This window comes from Sorex araneus, chromosome 1 (assembly GCF_027595985.1).
Source record: "Sorex araneus isolate mSorAra2 chromosome 1, mSorAra2.pri, whole genome shotgun sequence".
NCBI lineage: Eukaryota > Metazoa > Chordata > Mammalia > Eulipotyphla > Soricidae > Sorex > Sorex araneus.
This window is the reverse complement of record NC_073302.1, coordinates 430,389,462-430,408,526: the sequence shown is the minus strand read 5'-3', so window position 1 is coordinate 430,408,526 and position 19,065 is coordinate 430,389,462. Positions and strand designations below refer to the sequence as shown.

The window sequence follows — 19,065 nt, the reverse complement described above, 5'->3', positions numbered from 1 at the left end:
AGCACTGCCAAATGTGCCACCCAAGCCAGAAATAAATCAATAAAATAACCAATTATTTTTAGTAGATTGTCTGGCGCCTCTTCCTCCAGGCTCCACCTCCACCAAGGCAGTCGCCTACTGAGACCCAGGAAAGTACGGTGGGATAAGACATTGGGGTTTTGTTTTTTCACAGGGGTCACCCCCAGTGGTGCTGTGGGTATCCAGGTCTCTCCCGGAAATGCCTGGCGGTGCTCAGGGGCCACCACCCCTGTGCCTAGTGGTGCTTGGTAGGGCAGGGTAGGGAGCATCTGATCCCAAGGATCAATCTGGGACCTCAAGCATGGGGACATGCACTCTCCCGCTTACGGCTGCCATATCCCATTAACCCATCTGCACAACTTGAAGCTTCCACATCTTTCATATGCTCCTTGATCTTCCCCCAGAATCTCCTGGTGTTTGGGCTACACAGGTCAAGGGTGTCACTGCTGAGAGCCACTCCTTCTGTCATAACACAAATCAGTCTGAGCACTGTGGCTCTGGGCTCCCTGCATACTGGGTTTCAAACCCAAGTGCCTGTGACATGCTGGTCCTTCTCAGTTCCCTGGAGGTGGGAAGAGGTGTAAGGGCACCAGTGCAGGCAATGATGGCCTTGGGAAGATGTGGGATGTGGGGTGCAGACAGGCAACCCAGACGTGGGGAGATGTGGAGGCCCTTATCACGGCATCCAAAGACATCAGCACCATTGACTGGACAAGCCCAGAGCAGTTGGAATTCAATCTTGTTCTACCCACCGCTATTGGAAGCTGAACCTCAGCACTTGATACTGAGCACTGGGTTGGATGAGCATTAAGCATTAGAGAGAAAGATTTCAGACTTCCTCTTCCTTAGGTTCTTCCTAATAAGAGCCTGAGCTGTAAGTGGCCAATGACATTTCCTAGCCATTTCCAACTGGAAGAAGAAGGGAACAGGACCTTGCCCCACTTGGAGTACCTCTGAACATGAAGGATATCCTCATTAAATTATAATGTTTTTTTAAAGGCACAGCTACCCCCCCATGTCTGGGTGACAGTCTCAGGCATAATGATTCTTGAGACTTTCAGAGAAATTCTGGAATTCCTTGGCTATGTTCTCAAGTGGATATCTTGAGAACTGTTGTCCTCCACAGAAGTCCAATGTCCTTAGAGGGGACCAGAGGCCTGGGGCAGGGTGTTCCTAGAGCTGTGCCTCATCCAGGAGCAGTGAGCTAGGGAGGGACTGGCAGGAAATGGACGAGACACTCTGGATTCATTTTAGAGCCACGTGGATCCTTCCAGAAGAGAGGCAGAATGACACTTGGCTGGACAGAGGGTACATCGTTACCCTTATCCTGTGGTCAGACATCACAGGAAGGAACTGGACTTCAGATTCCTTGTTTCCATGGGGACAGTGACACCTTAGCTCACTTGGCTGAGGCTTGCTAGGCTGCTCCTGGTGTGGGCTCACTCACCTGGCTCTTTCAAGGGCAATCAGGAAGGGCCTTTGAGGGCCTCCATTCAAGGGCAAGCTCCTCTCTCTGACACACTGTGCCAGTGGCATTCAAAGATAGGGTACTGGCAGAGTGACCAGCCCAAGGTAGCATGAATCTTAAAGGCAGGAGGCCCCAATAAGCAGGAGGAGGTGGGACTGCCAGTAGCCATCTCTCCTGTCCACCCAATCAAGGTGGGAGAGACCAGAGAGTTACTTCCTATGTGACCTAAGTCTTCCCTTCAGTAATAAACACCTTTTCCTGTTGAGTGGGTGGACTGAGAATCAAGGTGACCTTTGGGACAGGCATGAAGGAGGCCACCAGCTTACCCAGGGAAGCCACAGCTCTACTCTCTGCATGGTCTGAAGGAATCAGCCCAGACAGGAACTTGGCGTGGTTGTCACCAGGTCCAGATTTCTGGTCCCCTGGCTCTGTAGCAACCCAGATCCTTCTCTGTGAAGTGGGGATGGTGATGCTGCCTCATCCAACTAGCTGGTCCCTGAGGGATCAGGTGAGATTATGTGGGTCTTGTGTACTATGGCCTCTGGAATATAGCAGAATGTGGTGGGGGGTGGGGGGCACTAATCCTGGCACATCCGGGAAGTACTTAGGACTCCCAGTCCCCTCCACTCATGGCTCAGGTTAAGTTCCATCTATGTTCCAGATGTAGAAACATCTGAGTTGTGTCTTCCCTTCCCTTGGGAGTCCCAGCCTCCAAGTGCTCCTCCCCCGAAAGAATCACAGCTCTGAGCCTGATGTCTGGTCTGATGATGGGCTTAAACACAGCCCAGGACAGGAAATCCCTTTAGTGGCCATTCACAAGGGCCAGTATTGGCCCATTTTCTTTCTCTTGTGCAGGGTTGGGGACTCCTAGTGGTCTGTCCTTCTCACCCAAAATGTCACTGTGGGGAGCAGACTGGGAAAACCACAGGGGCTTTGTTTGGAAAGGTAGTTGGGATGAAAATCAACAGAAGCCACATTCTCACTTTTTGCAAACTTTACTAAGTCTCTACAAGAATAGTTAAGTCATGATGGATATGCTTTATGAAGCCACCATGAGCTCCAAATCAACAAAAGGACAGAAGATCCCAACCCTTTGAAGGATCATAGTATCTCTAGCTCCCAGATACCTCCATACCATTTGTCTATTTTCTCTTTGTGCTTGGAACTGTTCCCTGCTTTCTCTGTGCCCAGCACTGTTCCCTGTTCTCTCTGTATGCCTAACTTAGGGCACACACACCCCTTTGTGAGACACCCCTAGTTAGACAGTCTCTGTCACCCAACTTCTTGGAAACCAGACCTCTGGCTTAGGGCCAAGCTGTAACATAGGCAGAGCATGAGTTAGACCCACACCCAGGTGGAACTCCAGCTAAGTAGCACAGTGAACTAGAACCAGGGGAAGCCGGGCCAGAGGAGCTGGGGAGGGGGGTGGTCTCTTACATACCAACTTGCCTTCCCCTCTTTTGCTTCTGCTAACTGTTCCTTTGGTTGTCGAAGTGAGACTCTGCGAGTCTGGAAGACAGGCAGAGCTGTATGCGTGTGTAGGGAACGAAAACAGAACCCGGGCTGAGGGGCTGAGAAAGAGGGTGTAGTTCAAGGGCCCATGAACAGGTGGCTCCGGGAGCTGAAAGGCCTGTTTGTTGCACGAAAGGCCCAGGTGGTTGCTAACAGGACAGGCTAAAGAAAGGCCCCCTGTCCTTGAAGGCTTCCCTCCTGTCACTTACTCTCTGACTGCCGGGAGGTGTTGCTTAGCCAACCCAGGAGCACCGAGAATCACCTTGCTGACACCTCCCATGCCCAGTCCCAAGCCTGGCCATTTTCTGATGGCCACAACCACATCCACGGCCAAAAATTAATTTTTCCGTAACTTTGAGCCTTTGTTCCCCAGACCTTTACCTTGGACCTGAGCCAACACTTGCCTACACTGACTTAAGTCGTGGTCAGAGAAAGCCCGCAGCAGCGCAGTCTGTCTGTCTGTCTGTCTCAGGCCCGGAGCCCTCCCCCCTCTGAGGATGCCAGACCCTGCAGCTCCTCAGCCCCCCTCTCTACCCTCCCTCTCAAGCCCTGGCAAAGAAAACTCTCTCCATCTCAGCAGGTCATGCTACCCTGCAGCCCACTGATTGGCCCAGACTGATCCTTCCTCTGAAGGGTCATGAGCGAGGCCACCGGGATGCTCCTGTAACCTAAATGCGGGCCGGCTAGGAGAAACTCAGCTTTGATCAACTCCCTCTCTGACCTCTCCTGATCCCTCCTCTTTGAAATTTTTTTTCTGTTATAAAACTGCCCTCCCTGCCAGGCCTTCTCGGGGGTTGCCATACAAGATTCCTTGCCTGGAGGTCACCCTGGCTCCAAGGACTATGTCGGCAGAGGGCTGGAGGAGGAGTTCCAACCAGGAGGGCTCCTCTGTAAGCCTCCTGCATCCGGGGGCGTGGTCGCTGGGGGATGAGACAAACCCCCACTCCGGAGTCTTCTCACCCTACACACACTCCAAGGAGCTGTGCCCTGGAGGCAGCCCATAACGGTCACTTGGGAACCATGTGTCCCCTTGCTGAGGCTGATCGTCCCCATCATTGAGCACTGTCTGGGATTCTAGCCCGTGAGTCCGTCCAGACTCTTGCGCAGCGAGACCCCAGAGGCTGGCTTCTTTGACTTCCCTTTGAAGCCTATTCAAGGCGTTGCTTCACATAAACCGCCTTGGCCAAGGAGCGGGATGGCCTCTGCCCGGGTGTTGGCAGTGTCTGCACAAGCAGGAGCAAACTTGAGCAGCCCCATCTGCCCTGTGAACTCTGCAGTCTTCCCTGATTCTGCAGCCTTGGGTCCCTGGCTTGTTCCTCCTCTACTGTTCCGAGGTTTCTCTCCTGCACGGGATGAGCTAAGGCGGCTGACTTTCCCCCTCTAATCACTGCCCTCAACACTAGATGCAAACACGTCACTGATGTCTCCATGGCGTGAAGACAGTGTCTGACCAGTGCCACCTTTCTCGTTCCGCCTAAGAAAACCCTGGGGTCATGAATCCACGGAGCTCTGAAGGCTCTTCCCCTTCTTGATGCCCCCGAGACTGGAATTCTGTTGGACACACTCCCAGTGTTCTCAAACTCAGCCCAGTCATGCCGCCCTCGCCCAGCTGCATCCCACCTGCTGCCCTGGTGACGTTCCTGGGCACCAAAGCCCCTAACAGATGGGTCCAGTGTACTGTGAATGCTGATGAGAAACCATGGAACCGCTGCTGAAATTGCCTTCGGTAGCTGGTGAGCCTGCCTGTTGCGGGTGGCCTTCCAAAGACCTAGATGGGCCTGTCATATATGGTGACCCTTCTCTGTCCCCTTCTCTTGGCCTCAGTCCCTCAGACCCCTCAACTTCCTCTTCTCAGCAAGGAGGACCCTCTCCTGGTTCCTGCCAGGGAGACAGCAGAAGAACACCCCATCCCCACCCCCCCGACATGCACTCACGTGCACACACATGTGCACATACCCACATAGGCTTATACACACTGCTCCTTGGACTACGCAATCTATCTGTAGAATGGAAGTGCTGTCCGTTCAAACCCAGGGGTGGCTTGATCAGGTTTCCCTGGCGCATCCTGGGAGAAGGGTCATGTCACCCATCTCTGTCATTGTCTTGGAGAATCCATCCAGAAGGAATGAGAGAAAAGTAAGGTGAAAGCGCTTCAGGCAGTCTCATGCCCCCCACTTGTGCCCCCACGGGGCTCCCTTTTGGGGTTACCTTCCATTGGGGCAGTTTGGAGGGTTTTCGGCTCTCCAAAACCCTTGACTTAGCACGTTCAAGAGTTTGCTCTTTGGGGGCTGGTATTTAAATGTTGTGTCTTGGGAGATCGGTCTCTGCACCCTCTGCCCTCCAGCGCCCTCCTGAGCCTGCTGGACCCTGCCCACTCCCCACAAACCCTGTTCCAGCCCTGGTGAAGTTCACCATAGAGCGAACCCCAGGAACTCAGTAAACTTGGACTCTGCAGCTCAGGTGGACTTTGGGTGGTGGGAGGTGGAAAGATGTGGTGGGCCACAGCTGGAGGCAGAGGCCAGAGCTGGAGGCAGACCTTCCTGTCTTGGGGTTGCTCCAAGAACAGCCTGAAGGTTACGCTTCCAGGAGTCCATGTGCCAGGCACCAGGTCCCAGGAACAGAAGCTGGAGGACTCAGTACCTCCACCCTGTGTGCACCGTTCTGCAGAGAAGACAGGCTCTTGGGTCTAGCTTCCACCTTCTCCCAGCCTCCCCCTGGCTCCTGCTGATTTTCCTGAACTTTCCTGCAGGGGGCAGGGCAAGGGCAGCAGGAAGTCCCTCCTCTTGCGAGCTCCCTGATGCAAAGACAATGACCCCGAAGCCCACCATTTCCACGTTCTCTTCACTTTTCCATAAGGCTCACTCAGGAAGTCCTACCTCCACCCCCATTTATTTTTTCCTCAGCAATCAGCACAGATTCCACAGGCCATGTTCAGGAGCCCGAGCCCTTGGCAGCCTTATGGGTCTTCTAGGTGGAGGTAGAAGCACGAAGTGGACTCCAATATCTAAGGCCGCCACGTCCCTCCCACAGGGCCTGGGGTAAGAGGTCAGTCATAGCCCTCACCTGCACCCCAACTTGGAGGCTGACCAAGGCCTGACCCGTAGAGAACCCCATTTCCAAATTGAAATTTGCTTGCCCAGCCAGCAGACCTGGGAGTTAATATTTCTATCACTGTACTTGGGAATTAATTTCTAGAGAACTTAATCACCACCTCTCTCTCTTCCTCATCCCCTTTCCTTTCTCCGTCCTGCTCCTTTCTAATTTTCCACTTGGCTGGGAATTCTCCAGCAGTGAAAGTTCAGGCTTAGGGGAGGGCGGAGGTAGCTGCTTCATTAGAGAGAATAATCTCATTGGAACCACTGACTTGAATAATAACCCCTCCAGGGGCCAGGGCCTTTGTCCCCAGGACCTGGAGGCACCTCCCAGGTGGCCCTGGAGGGCCCACCTGCCGAGGAAAAGCAGAATGAGGGAATGAGGGAAGCAGGGTTAGCTGGGGTGGATTTCAGGGCTGAGGATCCAGGCTCTCTTCCCAAGGCCTACTTCCTCCTGCTGGTGTGCAGGACTCTGCTGGGGTGAAGGATGACCTGGTTTTGGAGAGGGTGCAGTGCTGGTGGCCGGTATGACTGTCGGGAAATGTGCTGTGTGAGTTCCTTTGGAGCTCCAGTGTTTTTGCTGGAAAGCGATGGATTGGGAGACGACTCTCAGGGCTGGGGCCCAGGCTCTGTAGGAGGGACCCTGAGCTCAGTCTCTGAGGCTGCTAGCGTGACCCTGGTCCCCGCAGCACCTCTGCATCTTCAGGCTGCAGCGCTGAACTGACCAGTCTGTTTGGCCAAGTGTCCCCTGGCGTGATCCCCGGCTCCTCTGAGCATGGCTGGGGAGTGCCTCCACGAAAAAAGAGGGGAGGAAGAAATGGATAAAGCAGGGTCTTTCTCCCTCTTCAGGGCACTCCTACCCTGAGAAGTCCCAGGGAAGGAAACTTCTAGACTTTCCCATCCCCACCCAAGCCCACCTCCTCTGCATAAGCCATAGGAACCAGAGCAGCATGTGCCTGAGGCGGAGGGGGGCGTGGTGTGCAGGTGGGGTGGGGGGAGAGACAGCAGAATACTGTGGCAGCAGAAGGCCCCACCCTCAGAGGCCCCCTATAGACGTCCAGGGGGTCCCACCTGCCTCCCTTCCCTTGCCCTCGCCCATCTAAGGTCTTTGTGCTTTCTAGACATTTGCAGCCTTCACCCTCATGGGCTCCGAGGGATAGTAGAAATGTCAACACTTCCCTGACACTGACCTTAAAATCCAGCTTCCCACAAGCCAAGCTCTGAAAAGTCCAGCGATAGCTCCTAAAAAGGCAGAGTTTTAGGACCCCCACGCACACACTTCTCATCTCCCCTGGCCTCCGAGACTCCTCCTTGCTCATTAAGGGGTGCACTCCAGCCTCCCTCCCTGCCGGGTGAGGTTTGATTTGGCCCTGGGTGGGGCCAGGAGGAGAGGCAGCGGCGTCCTGCGAGGGCTGTGATGTGGAGGGGCTGGAGGCGGTGGCAGGGGAGGGCTGTGTTACGGTATGCTCACTAGCATTGATCGCAGGCCTGTGGGAAAGCCTCAGCCTGCACAATCTCACGCCAGCCCCGTGACAAGCCTCCCAGGGAAAGACTGTACCGGCCCCACATTATCGATGAGAAAATGATACCGCAAACAGTTCGGCCATTTAACCATGATGCCACTGTTGGAATGGAAGTTTGAACTCCTGGCCTCCACTCGGGAGACAGGACCCCGGTTGGGGATTGCATGTCTGGAAGACTTGAGCACCCGGCCCTGAGTTTGAGCCCCAAATCCCCTGACTCATGAAACGGAGGCAGGTGTAGTGAACAGGGCCAGGCAGCATTGCCATTGCTGGACCCAAACATCAAAAACTGTCAGGCTTGCACGCCAGGCTGAGTATTGCTGGAGAGAACTCTGGACCCCCCAGCACCCCTGGAGACACCCCCAGATACAATAAAATAGCAAACTATACCGTAAAATAAGTCAGTGAAGAAAAACACGATATGATGTAATCACACTGGTAGAGAGAACAAATGACTGAACAAAATGAAAACTCGCTTTTAGGAACAAGGAACAAAATTCTGGTTATACAAAGGAATGAGGCAAGAGGACTGGGAAAGGAAGGTCACAGGGGGCTAGGTCACGGGGTGGGGGGAGGGCGTAAGGTGGACTTTGGGGGGCAAAATCACAGCAGTACATACAGATGGTGCTATGGCAGGCCATTCACCCTGACATCTCGCAGGACTCCTGGACTAGTATCAGTGTGACTTCAAGAAATCAAAACCATGGGGCTGGAGCGATATCATAGCAGGTAGGCGTTTGCCTTGCATGTGGCCAACCGGGTTTAATTCCCAGCATCCCATATGGTCCCCCGAGCACCTCCATCATGGTTAAATGGCCGAGTGCATCATGGTTAAATGGTTCCTGAGTGCAGAGCCAGCAGTAACCCTTGTGGATCACTGGGTGTTACCTAAAAAGAAAAAAAAAAGAAAGAACTCGAAACCATGACAAAGAGTAAGCTCTGGGTGACTTCCCCAGCAAGAACTACCACTGCGGAGAAATGGATAGGTGTTTATGTGGAGCTCCCAGGAATCACAAAAGATTACAACTCCGTCAACTTGGGGAGGTCCCACACAGGCCGGTGGAACTGCTCTGGACATACCCTCCTCCCCCAATGCCTGCGAGGCCCCTGGGAGAGAGAGGAAATGTCTCATTCCTGTCTGGTTCCTTGTTTGTGGATTCCCGGAGCCAATGGACTGGGACTGGCTTCATTTTTATCCTTCCCCTAATTTTATCAAAGACATTTTTCAAACCTCCTGATTGCTCTTGGAAATAGGAACTTCAAAGTTGGGGAGCCAGTGAATAATTGAAGCCAGTCCTAGCTCTCCAAGTCTGCTGTTAATGGGAGTAATAACACTATTAATAGCGATGTCAGAGAGACACCCTGGGAAAGTCCATAACATTAGCTTAATGGCTGGAGGTAATGAAGTCCTCCCAGTGCAGTCGGCTGGCTGAATTAACTTCCAAGACTAGGCGGCAAATACCCCGGTGGCCATGATCCGCTGGATGACTGACCTTTCGTTCCCGTGATGGCAAGACTAGAAGCTGGGCCTGAAATATCACCCCCTCCACAGCGTTTCCCAGGAGTAGGTCAAATAACCCTGACCGGGAGGATAAGGTGCAGGGGGACACTCCCAGTGTCCACAGGGCACAAAGACGCTATAAGGATGGCGAGGAGAATGAGCTGGGTCTGCAGCAGAGGGCTTATGACCCTCACCACCCCCACCTTCAACTCCCAAACCCCAACCCTAGTCCTAGAAGCTTCCAGAAGGTGGAGAGCCGTGGAGGCAGGCAGCTTATCCGTGCTCGCATTCTTGCTCCCTCTTGACAAGCTGATGACCCCGGGCGCGTTTCTTCCCCACTCTTTTGGAGCGATAATGAGAGGTCTTGGGTCTATATCCTTCACAGCATAATCAAGGTAACTTGGTGACACCAGCCATGATAGCGCCTGTGAGATACTTGGTAATGGCCGCCATGGTCGTCTCTTCTTCAGAATGGGCTTCCACTTTCCTCTGACCCCTCCACTGCCTGGACTGGACGTCTTGGTTTTTCTTCTCCCCTTTCTTCCTTTCGTCCATGGCCTGGCAGCATATGTTCCCTATTTGCTAAGTTCTCCTCAGGCAACTCTCCTCTGTTCATATATATATATATATATATATATATATATATATATATGCATATATATGCATGACAGAGCCTGGCAAGCTACCCGTGGCATATTGGATATGCCAAAACAATAACAATAAGTCTCTCAATGGGAGACGTTACTGGTGCCCGCTCAAACAAATTGATGAGCAACGGGATGACAGTGACAGTGATATATATATAATGAATCACCATGAGATACAGTTACAGATTTACAAACTTGCATGATTACGTTTCAGTTATACAATGTCCATCCCTCCACCAGAGCCCATTCTCCACCACCAATATTCTCAGTGTCCCTCCTGCCACCCCCAACCCCCACCCACCCGCCTCTGTGGCAGGCACATTTCCTTTCACTCTCTCTCTCTCTCTCTCTCTCTCCCTTGGGGTGTTGTGGTTTGCAATACAAGTAGTAAGTGGCCATCATGTTTGGTCTATAGTCTACTTTCAGCATGCATCTCCCTTCCTGAGTTGGGCTGTGCTTGCCACCCAAAACCTAAAGTGCTTTTCTTCCCTGGGACTGGAAGGAGAGACCCCCATCCAGCTCTCCTGTATGTCTGTTCATCACCCCAAGATTGGCTCCCGGTGTCCAAGCACCTCTTTCAGCTCCCCTTTGGCCCCGTATCTCACCCCTCTGCCCCTTCTGTGGTTCTTCCTTGCCTCCTCCCATGGCGAGTCCCTGGCCCCTGATGGCTGTTCCCTACTGAGCTTCTTACTCGGTGGCTTCTTCCTGCCCATCCCTCTCCCCCTACGGTCTCTTCCCTTGAAGCCAGAGAGAACAGCAGCTCTGGAGTGGTTCCCCAGTAGGGTCCCATCTTATTATAGACATGTCCTGCTGAAGACCCTCCTTTCCCTCACCCCATAGCAGAATCAGGGTCCAGTCCCCAAAGCAGGAAACCATCCAACTGCCTCCCTGCCAAGATTTTGTGCAGCCTCTAGCTGGCTTAGCCCCAGCTGAGAGCACAGCACTTTCCTTCACGTGTAAGGCCCACATTTGGGCAAAGGGTATGGTTGCTGCTTGTGTCACCCCAAAGCCTCCACCAGTGAAGCAGTGAAGAGTGTAAGATCCCACGTCACCCGGTTTGGGCTCCATCCGGGACACAGTCCCAGGTGAGCAGCCCTGGACACGGGCATGGTAGGCAGACACAGTGCTGCTTGCTGCAGTCTCAGAGATGTCTCTCCGAGCAGCGTGGCTCTGGAGCAGTCCTGCCCCTTTGATCCTCCCCTTGCCTTTATCTCCTGACTGTGGGACAGGAGCAGTGCAGGGGACACCCACGGAAGTCAGGATGGTTTCTTCTTTTAAGTAGCTCAATCTGAGGAGAGGGCTGCACTTGGCCCAGTGATTTCACGGGGTAGAAGACTCCTGAGCTCTCAGGAACTCCCCGGTGCTCCTGACTTTGCCCAGGGTGGGAGTGGGCTGAGGCGGGTATGGAGGGCAGAGATACTGTGGCGGGAAAGTTGAGTGTGGACAGATTGGTAGACACTGCATTGAAGAACTGAGGAGGGCAGTTCAGACAGAAGATCCAGCGTGCAAATTGGAGAGAGAGAGAGAGAGAGAGAGAGAGAGAGAGAGAGAGAGAGAGAGAGAGAGAGAGACTTAGGTGGCAGGAACAAGACCGTTTGCAGGAGGAGGAGGAGGCAGCCCTAGGGGCGAGGTCAGTGAGGCAGGAGGTAGAATAGATGGGACTTGACGCCATCTGATGGGAATGAAGAGGAGGTAAATGAACTTGAGGACAGTGACCCTTGAGTGTCTGCATTTGACAGTAAATAAATGATTGAGGGACTTGAAGGAGGAGCAACAGATGGAGCGGAAGATAGAAAAGCAGTTGGACGCGTCCTGGGAGTGGCTGGAGGGGCCCAAGATGTGTGGGCCCCTGGCTGGACCTGGGGACGTCTCCTGAGTCCCGGGTCTCTGCTCTCCACAGGTGCACCCGGAAGGAGCGCTGTGAGCGGTCCCGGGAACCTCGCAGGTTTGCCTCAGAGATGAGGCAGTGCGTGAGACTGACCGTCCACCCCAGCAACATCTCTGTGTCGCAGTACAACGTCCTGGTAAGGCCACGGGGAAAAAAGACACCCACGCACCTATGCCAAACCACCACCCTTCCCGGCCTGGAGTGCCCCCTGGGGGCGGGAGAGGGAGACCAGGATGCAGAGGGGAGTCTGGAAGGAGCTCTCTGTTTCCTGGGCGGAAAGACAGGGAAACCATGCTGCCAGAGTGGATGGAGAGGGCAAGAGAGAGTGGGGCACTGGGGCCCTTGTCGTTGTCTCTGAGTGGGCAGAGAGGCAGGGCAGCAGGAGGAGGGATGCGAGTTCTGGCCCCGGGTGCTTTGACGGGAGGGAGTGATTTTCCAGAGTCAGGCAGAATGTCATCATCCTCAGCTCAGTCCTGTTTCCTGAGGCTGATACCACTCCGGCTCTAAGAAAGTTTCTGGGGGGGGGGACTGGAGCGATAGCACAGCGGGTAGGGCGTTTGCCTTGCACGGGGCCGACCCGGGTTCGATTCCCAGTATCCCATATGGTCCCCTGAGCACCGCCAGGGATAATTCCTGAGTGTAGAGCCAGGAGTAACCCCTGTGCAGAGCCAGGTGTGACCCAAAAAGCAAAAAAAAAAAAAAAAGAAAGTTTCTTGGGGGTTCACCTTTCTCTTATAATCCTTATGACCCTTCTCTTATAATCCTATGTCTCTCCTTCTCTGTGTTGCTGTCACCTCGTGGATTTTTTCCTCCCCCCCCTCTCTCTTTCTCTCTTTTTCCTCTCTGGTCTTTTTTTTTTGCACCCTTCCACCCCTACCCCCCCAATCGCCTGGGCTGTGAAATTCACAGCTGGTCCTGGAGACGTACAATGTCCCTGAGCTGTCAGCGGGCGTCAACTGCACCTTTGAGGACCTGTCAGAGATGGATGGGCTGGTGGTGGGCAATCAGATCCAGTGCTACTCCCCGGCAGCCAAGGAGGTGCCCCGGATCATCACGGAGAATGGTGAGTAGTCCCCGAAGGCGAAGCTGTGGTAGGTAGCACGGCCTACAGCCCAGCCCAAAGACTGAGAGTTCAGTACAGACTGGGGGTGGCCGGAGCCTGCAGACTGGGGAGGATGGATGTAGGGGTGGGGGAAGGGGTATGTTGCAGAGACAAGGCTCTCTGAGTCCCTCCCTCCACCACCCATGGACCATCTGAGGGGAGGGACAGCTGCAGAGAGGGCAAGTGGAGTCCAAGGCCGGAAAGTCTCAGGGAGCGAGGGTCAAGCTCAAGTTCTCTTGCTGCTGGAGTGAGAGAGGGCTGGGGATCAGGGAGGGGAGTGGTAAGGAGCCAGGGACGGGCTGCTGGGCTCACTTGATTCCTTTCCAGGCCCCCTACTCACCTCCTTGGGCCCCAGCTCCCCCAGAGCTGCCCCTCTGTGGTCAGTGGCCCAGGAAGCACTGGGTAGACAGAGAGCAGCCTGGCCTGGGATGTGCTTGTCATGTTTGCTCGCAGCTGATTGATTAATCTCACTCTCAGGAAGGCCTACAATGGGCTGGAAGTGGGGTCTTGGGGTCAGGACTGTAAATTGAATATGGGCTCCATCTCCCCTCCCCTCTCCGCCCAGGCACCAGCTGAGGATTCTGGGGACTCCCATCCCTGTGGGCTCCGAGCCCAGTAGCTACTGGGGCGCTGGAACAAGGTCACTGTCAGCTGAGGTGTGGGGGATGGTCCACATCCAGGCAAAGCCTCTAGCTCAGTGCGTGGCTGCCTTGCTGAGGGCCCACACTTGTCACCTCTGTCTCGCCATGCTGTCAGACCGAGTGAGTGAGTGAGTGAGTGAGTGAGTGAGTGAGTGAGTGAGTGAGTGAGTGAGTGAGTGAGTGAGTGAATGAGTGTGTGTGTGTGTGAATGCGGTTTTCTACTGTACCCTGAGTCTCTGTCTGGGTATGTGCCCATGGCAGGAGGGGAGCGGTGAGTTCCAGGGCCCGGGGGAGCCACCCCTGCGGCAACTCGAAGCTTGTGTGGGTCCATGTGGAGCCAAAAAACTAGGAGCAGACTCCCTTTTCCTGGGTGCAGAATGCTCTGGGGGACCCCTCCCCGGGAACTTGGCCTTCCCCCTGACCTCATGACTGGCTCTGCCCTGCAGGGGACCACCATGTCGTCCAGCTGCAGCTCAAATCCAAGGAGACGGGCATGACCTTTGCTAGCACCAGTTTTGTCTTCTACAACTGCAGTGTCCACAATTCGTAAGTGTCTCCCCGTCCAGCCCCTTCCCTCCCTCCCCATATATAAACAGCTTCCTGTTCCTGGGGTCCAGGTTCACCCAGAGAGAGAAGAACGACCCCATCCCACTGTCATCCTGTTCTAAGGAGCCACCACCTGGAGACTCTGGCAGGAAGTTGCCTTCTCCCAGTGGAGACAGTCCTCCCCACCCCACCCCCGTATCCAGTGGGTGTTGGCAGGGTTAATGGAAAGAGAAGAGAAGAGAGAGCAGAGTGAGAACAGATGGGGTGGGCCAGACCCCTAACCATGCATCTTCTCTGGTATAAATCCACCTAATCTAATCTTGCCCCCCACATCTGCCCAGCCTCTCGCCTGCAGGTGGGCAGCCAGCACTTCCATGGGCAAAGAGGGGCTGAGAGGTGACGAGAGGATCCTGTGGTTCTGAATAGACTGGCTGCTTTGGAATGGTGGTTATTTAATATTTTTTAAAATTTTCAAAGTTTTTATTTAGTCACCATGGAATTACAAAATGATTCATGATTGAGTTTCAGGAAAGAGAATGCTATTTCAGAAGAAAAGTAGGACATGATCTGTTCATGGACAAATCTCCAAATTCACATGAATACTTCAGACCTGGACACCAGCAGGGATTTAGCCCACCTGTCAATCAATATGGGTTTTATTCCTTGGGACAAGATAGAAGCACATTGGGATTTCAACCCAAAGCCTATAAAGTTTCCCGTGTGTCTTAGGGGTGAGGTGTAGGGGAAAGGTTGCTTGTGAGCTTATCACACCAAAAGAGGAACCATTAAGACCACTTTCTGTGTGCTTAGGACCATGTGTGGGTCCTGACAGCCAATACTCTGGAATCAACTGAAATGAAAACTCAATGTCCTTGTTGGCTTAAGACTCATAGAATCTCTGGGTGACCCCTCTATTATAGACCTCCCCATTTGTCATTTCAAAGAGGACATTCTGGGAAGGTAGGGATGGTTGATTCGAGCCTGAGGCACCAGTGCTGCCAAATACCTGAACGAGGGGTGAGAGGGCAAAGGCTTGATTTTCACCGGAGTTGGAGAGAGAAAGGATGGATCTGTTCAAGATTTCGGCTCTTGTGTGATTGGAGGTGGTTTTTCCTCCTAGGAGACCCTGTTTGCTAGTCTTAGCCCATCGGTTTGAGTTCACCTGGGTTCTGTGACTCACAATTTTCTAATCTGTGCCCAGGTGCCTGTCTTGCGTGGAAAGCCCATACCGCTGCCACTGGTGTAAATACCGACACGTCTGCACCCATGACCCCAAGACTTGCTCCTTCCAGGAAGGCCGAGTGAAGCTCCCTGAGGTAGGTCCTGGCAGCCACAGTGCTGAATGTTATCTATACAATATGTCAGGACTTGGCAAGAATGTGTACCAACAATGTCCCTCAGCGTGATGTGCACAGGACAGAGCAGAGACAACTGCTGTATTAGAGGGAAAGTGGATTAAGGAAGTAACATTGGACTTACCAGCCACATGGAGTTTCTCTAGTACCTGCAGGCATGGCCTCACCTGCCACCTGGATAGTGCCCCAGCATCTCCCAACACCTGCCCTGCTGGATGGGACACTGGGTCATGCTGAGTCCCTGTGGGTCCAACTGAAGTGTGGAAACAGCTGGGTTGGTAGGTTGAGCTAGGATGAAGCATTTCTGTCCCTTCTGCCTCTTTATTCTGGTCCCCTGAGAACTATTTCTCACCATCATAGAAATACAGTATGGCTTATGGGCTTGCTTCCCTTAGAATGGAGGTACGTGGGCAAGCCCTTCAAAGGGAAAGGGTTTGAAAACTCTTTGGTAAAAGTCTTGCTGTTGTTCAATGTGATTGTTGTTTGAGCTTGTGTGATGACGACTTTCACAGGGCCTGTGGTGTTGAATTGTTGCTTTGGAATGCTGCTTCTTAATTTTTTTTTTAAATTTTCAAATATTTTATTGGTCACCATGGAATTACAAAATGATTCATGATTGGGTTTCAGGCATAGCACGTGTCAACACTGACCCCTTCACCAACGTCCACTTCCCTCCACCATTGTCCCCCTACTCCCATTGCCTGTTCCCACGAGAGCACTTTGTTTTTGTATTTTAGTGTTTGCACAGTGGTTTACAGTACAGTTGCTGATAACACTTTACCATCTTTCAAACTACTGAGAGTATCTTGCCCTCCCAGCAGAGCCTGGCAAGTTCCCCATGGCGTATTCAATATGTCAAAAACAGTAACAAGTCTCACAATGAAGACATTACTGGTGCCCGCTCGAGCAGATTGATGAGCAACGGGATGACAGTGGCAGTGACCATCTTTCAGCACTAATACCTCCTCTGAGTTGAACCCACCGTTATCATTTCCCCCTCCCTGTCCTATCCCCCAGCCCCCTTAAGTGGCTTCTTTTCTATTAAATACCAGTTCTCATGTCCTTTGTTTCCATTGTCTTTGGGTATTTATGATTGCGTTGGAGTGCTGCTATTGAGAATAGAAAAACAATCTACCGTCATACTACGCAAACATACCTGGTCTCCTCTCATCATAGAATTTAAGTTGAATTGGGCTGGTTGGCACTTGAATGCAAGAACATTTTCTCACTCTAGTTCTATTCATATTGCTATCTCTATTCCTATCCTTTCTGTCTATACCTATAGCTCTAACTCTACATCTCTGTATATACCTATACTTCTCTCTCTCTCCCTCTCTCTCTTTATTTCTCTGCATCTCTATCTCTATCTATAAATAGATACACCAGCCACACCCACAATATTGGGCTTCCTGAACTAGGGAGTCGTGACTAGACTTCCTGGCCATGGGGAAGCCCCAACCCCCTTTGGCAGTGCCTGAACAGAGCTGGGCAGGCCACCCAGTTCTCTAAAGCTAAGGAGTGGTGGTGAGGCTGGCACCCAGAGAAAATGATGCTGATTGAGGAGCGGCAGAGCAAACCAGAACAAGAAAGCAGAAGTCTGAAAACTGCCTGCAAGCCCAGGGCCCTTGGGGAGCCACATGGTAGTGGCACAGTTCCTGCTTTCTCTAGATCACTGGGCCTTTTCACATGCTGATCCTGAACCACATCCACTGGCTGCAGGTTGGAGGGAGTGCTGTGAAGGGCAGACACATTTCACACAACTGGAATCAGGTGGGGTGGGGTGGGGGAATCTATCAGCCTGAGACTCTCTCCCTATACAATGGGGGTCTTTCGGTAGCTGGAAGTAGCTGTTCCAGATTCATAACCAGAAGAGACCCCACTTTGGGGACCCCTTTCTAGGAAAGGAGAAGAAAGTTGACATCCCAGCTTCACATAGGAGTCAAAGTTGATTTTTACATTTGATGCAACATTTCTAGTAAATTCTCAGCTGTCTAAGACAAAAATGCACCTAAATAGGACAGGCCTGACAGATCAGGGACACCCTGTTTGCATCGAGAGCTGAGGAAAGGCTGTCAGCTCCCCTCATCGTAGGCTTTATAGCACACCGTGCAGCCTGAAGCAACCTCTTCATAGTTTGCTTAGAAATCTGCAAAACACTCCATGGGAATTGAGACAAAGCATTTCCTGGGCTGCCTTCACCTCTTCAGACTGGTGGATCTGGCCCCCGTTTCAACATGGGAGAGGCCAAAGAATTCAATGAAAGCAGAGACAATGGAGCTATCTGTAGATTTCAAGGGGCCCTAATCATTTAATTACCTTGCAGGAGGTTTTCAGATTTCTGATTTCTTTTTCTTGTTGTTCCTCTTGTCCCAAGTTTCTTTTCTTTTTAACTCTACAAAAGGAGCTTGCATTTGTTGCTGAATAAAAGGTGAGAAAAAACAGAAGACAATGAGACAAGAGGCCATCGCACTGCCCAGTGCAATTCAGGGATCCCTTTAGACAAATAGTGGCTTTCAAGTGCCCAGATTGCAGTATAAGTCCGCCATGCCATGGCTTCCCAACACACGCAAAGGCCACTGGGATGACTTGGTCAGTGAAGGAACATAGTGTTGTTCTGCCCTGCCACTGCCTGCCGTCAGTGTTTCCCTTTTCCCTCTCATTTTGTGGGTAGCTCTGCGAACCACTGCAGTGATAGACACGGCCATAGTTGAATGGAACCAATGTAGGCTCATCTATTTCCTTGGATGCTTATTTCATTGAGGAGAAGGAAAATCTAGAATTGCACTTCCATTCCATTGAGGTTGTGTGCCTCAATCCTTGGGCTGTTATGAATCTGTCATGAAGTCAGAGTTGACCACCTCATAATCATCTTTGAAGCATCATCACCCTGGACATTGTATCAGAGGGAAAAGAAGCAAATCACTCTCTGTGGACTGTGGCCTGACTCCAGCCGTTTGGGGTTCTGTGGACAGAGGTCTTTGTCCTCCTTTTACAAAATATCCTTGACTGTTATGGAAATAGAGTGACAGTTTTAGTGCTTCTATTCTTCTGCGCATGCAAACATATGTGTGTGTTTGTCTGTGTGTGTCTGTGTGTCTGGGTGTGTAATATTTTTGGAAAGAGAGCAGTGGGAATAAAAGATAATAAAGAAAAAAGCACAAAAATGTTGTTTTGTAGCAGCCACGAGTATTCCTTCTCCATATTGTGGGCAGGGTTAGTTGGTGACGTGCCACTCTGTTGCCTTGCTGCATACTCCTTCTGTCCTCATGGCCCTGTTCCTGGGAATCTCCCACACTTGAGGAATTGTAAGACTTACAGGTGTCAGAGATTGCTGGAGATCTGTTTCCATGGATGTGTCAAATGGGGTCCTTGGTCTACATCATCGGTTCCTTCTGAAGCAACCATTTGACTTTCTGACTCCTTTTCAGAAAAAAAAGTTATTCAATGTCATCCCCTGAAGCTCTACCTTCTTTTGGAGGGGTGGATGGGATGGTGAGAGTAGGGTTTGGGTAACCCCCAGCAATGCTCAGGAGTTATTCCTGACTCTGCATTCAGGAATTACTTCTGGTGGTGTTCAGAGGACCTAACTGGGATGCCAGGGTTTAAATCCAGGTTGGCCTCAGGCAAGGCAAATGCCCTATCCGCTGTACTATTGCTTGGGCCTGAAACGCTACCATCCATAAATAAACAGCAAACAGAAAATGCCCCCTGTCAACTGCACTGGTGCCTACTAAGTTCTCCTTGAATGATTCCAGTGCCTCTGAGCGGGCCA

At 52.2% G+C, this 19,065-nt stretch overlaps 1 protein-coding gene across 1 annotated transcript in view; it reads left to right on the top strand.

Annotated features, from left to right (window-relative positions):
• Window positions 1–19,065, top strand: part of PLXNA4 (plexin A4) — a 437,848-nt gene that overhangs the window by 330,437 nt on the left and 88,346 nt on the right. Inside the window, exons 6-9 of the mRNA XM_055136802.1 lie at window positions 11,662–11,785; window positions 12,559–12,712; window positions 13,839–13,938; window positions 15,140–15,254. Coding sequence (XP_054992777.1) covers window positions 11,662–11,785; window positions 12,559–12,712; window positions 13,839–13,938; window positions 15,140–15,254 — 493 coding nt within the window. The remainder of the gene's footprint in view (window positions 1–11,661; window positions 11,786–12,558; window positions 12,713–13,838; window positions 13,939–15,139; window positions 15,255–19,065) is intronic.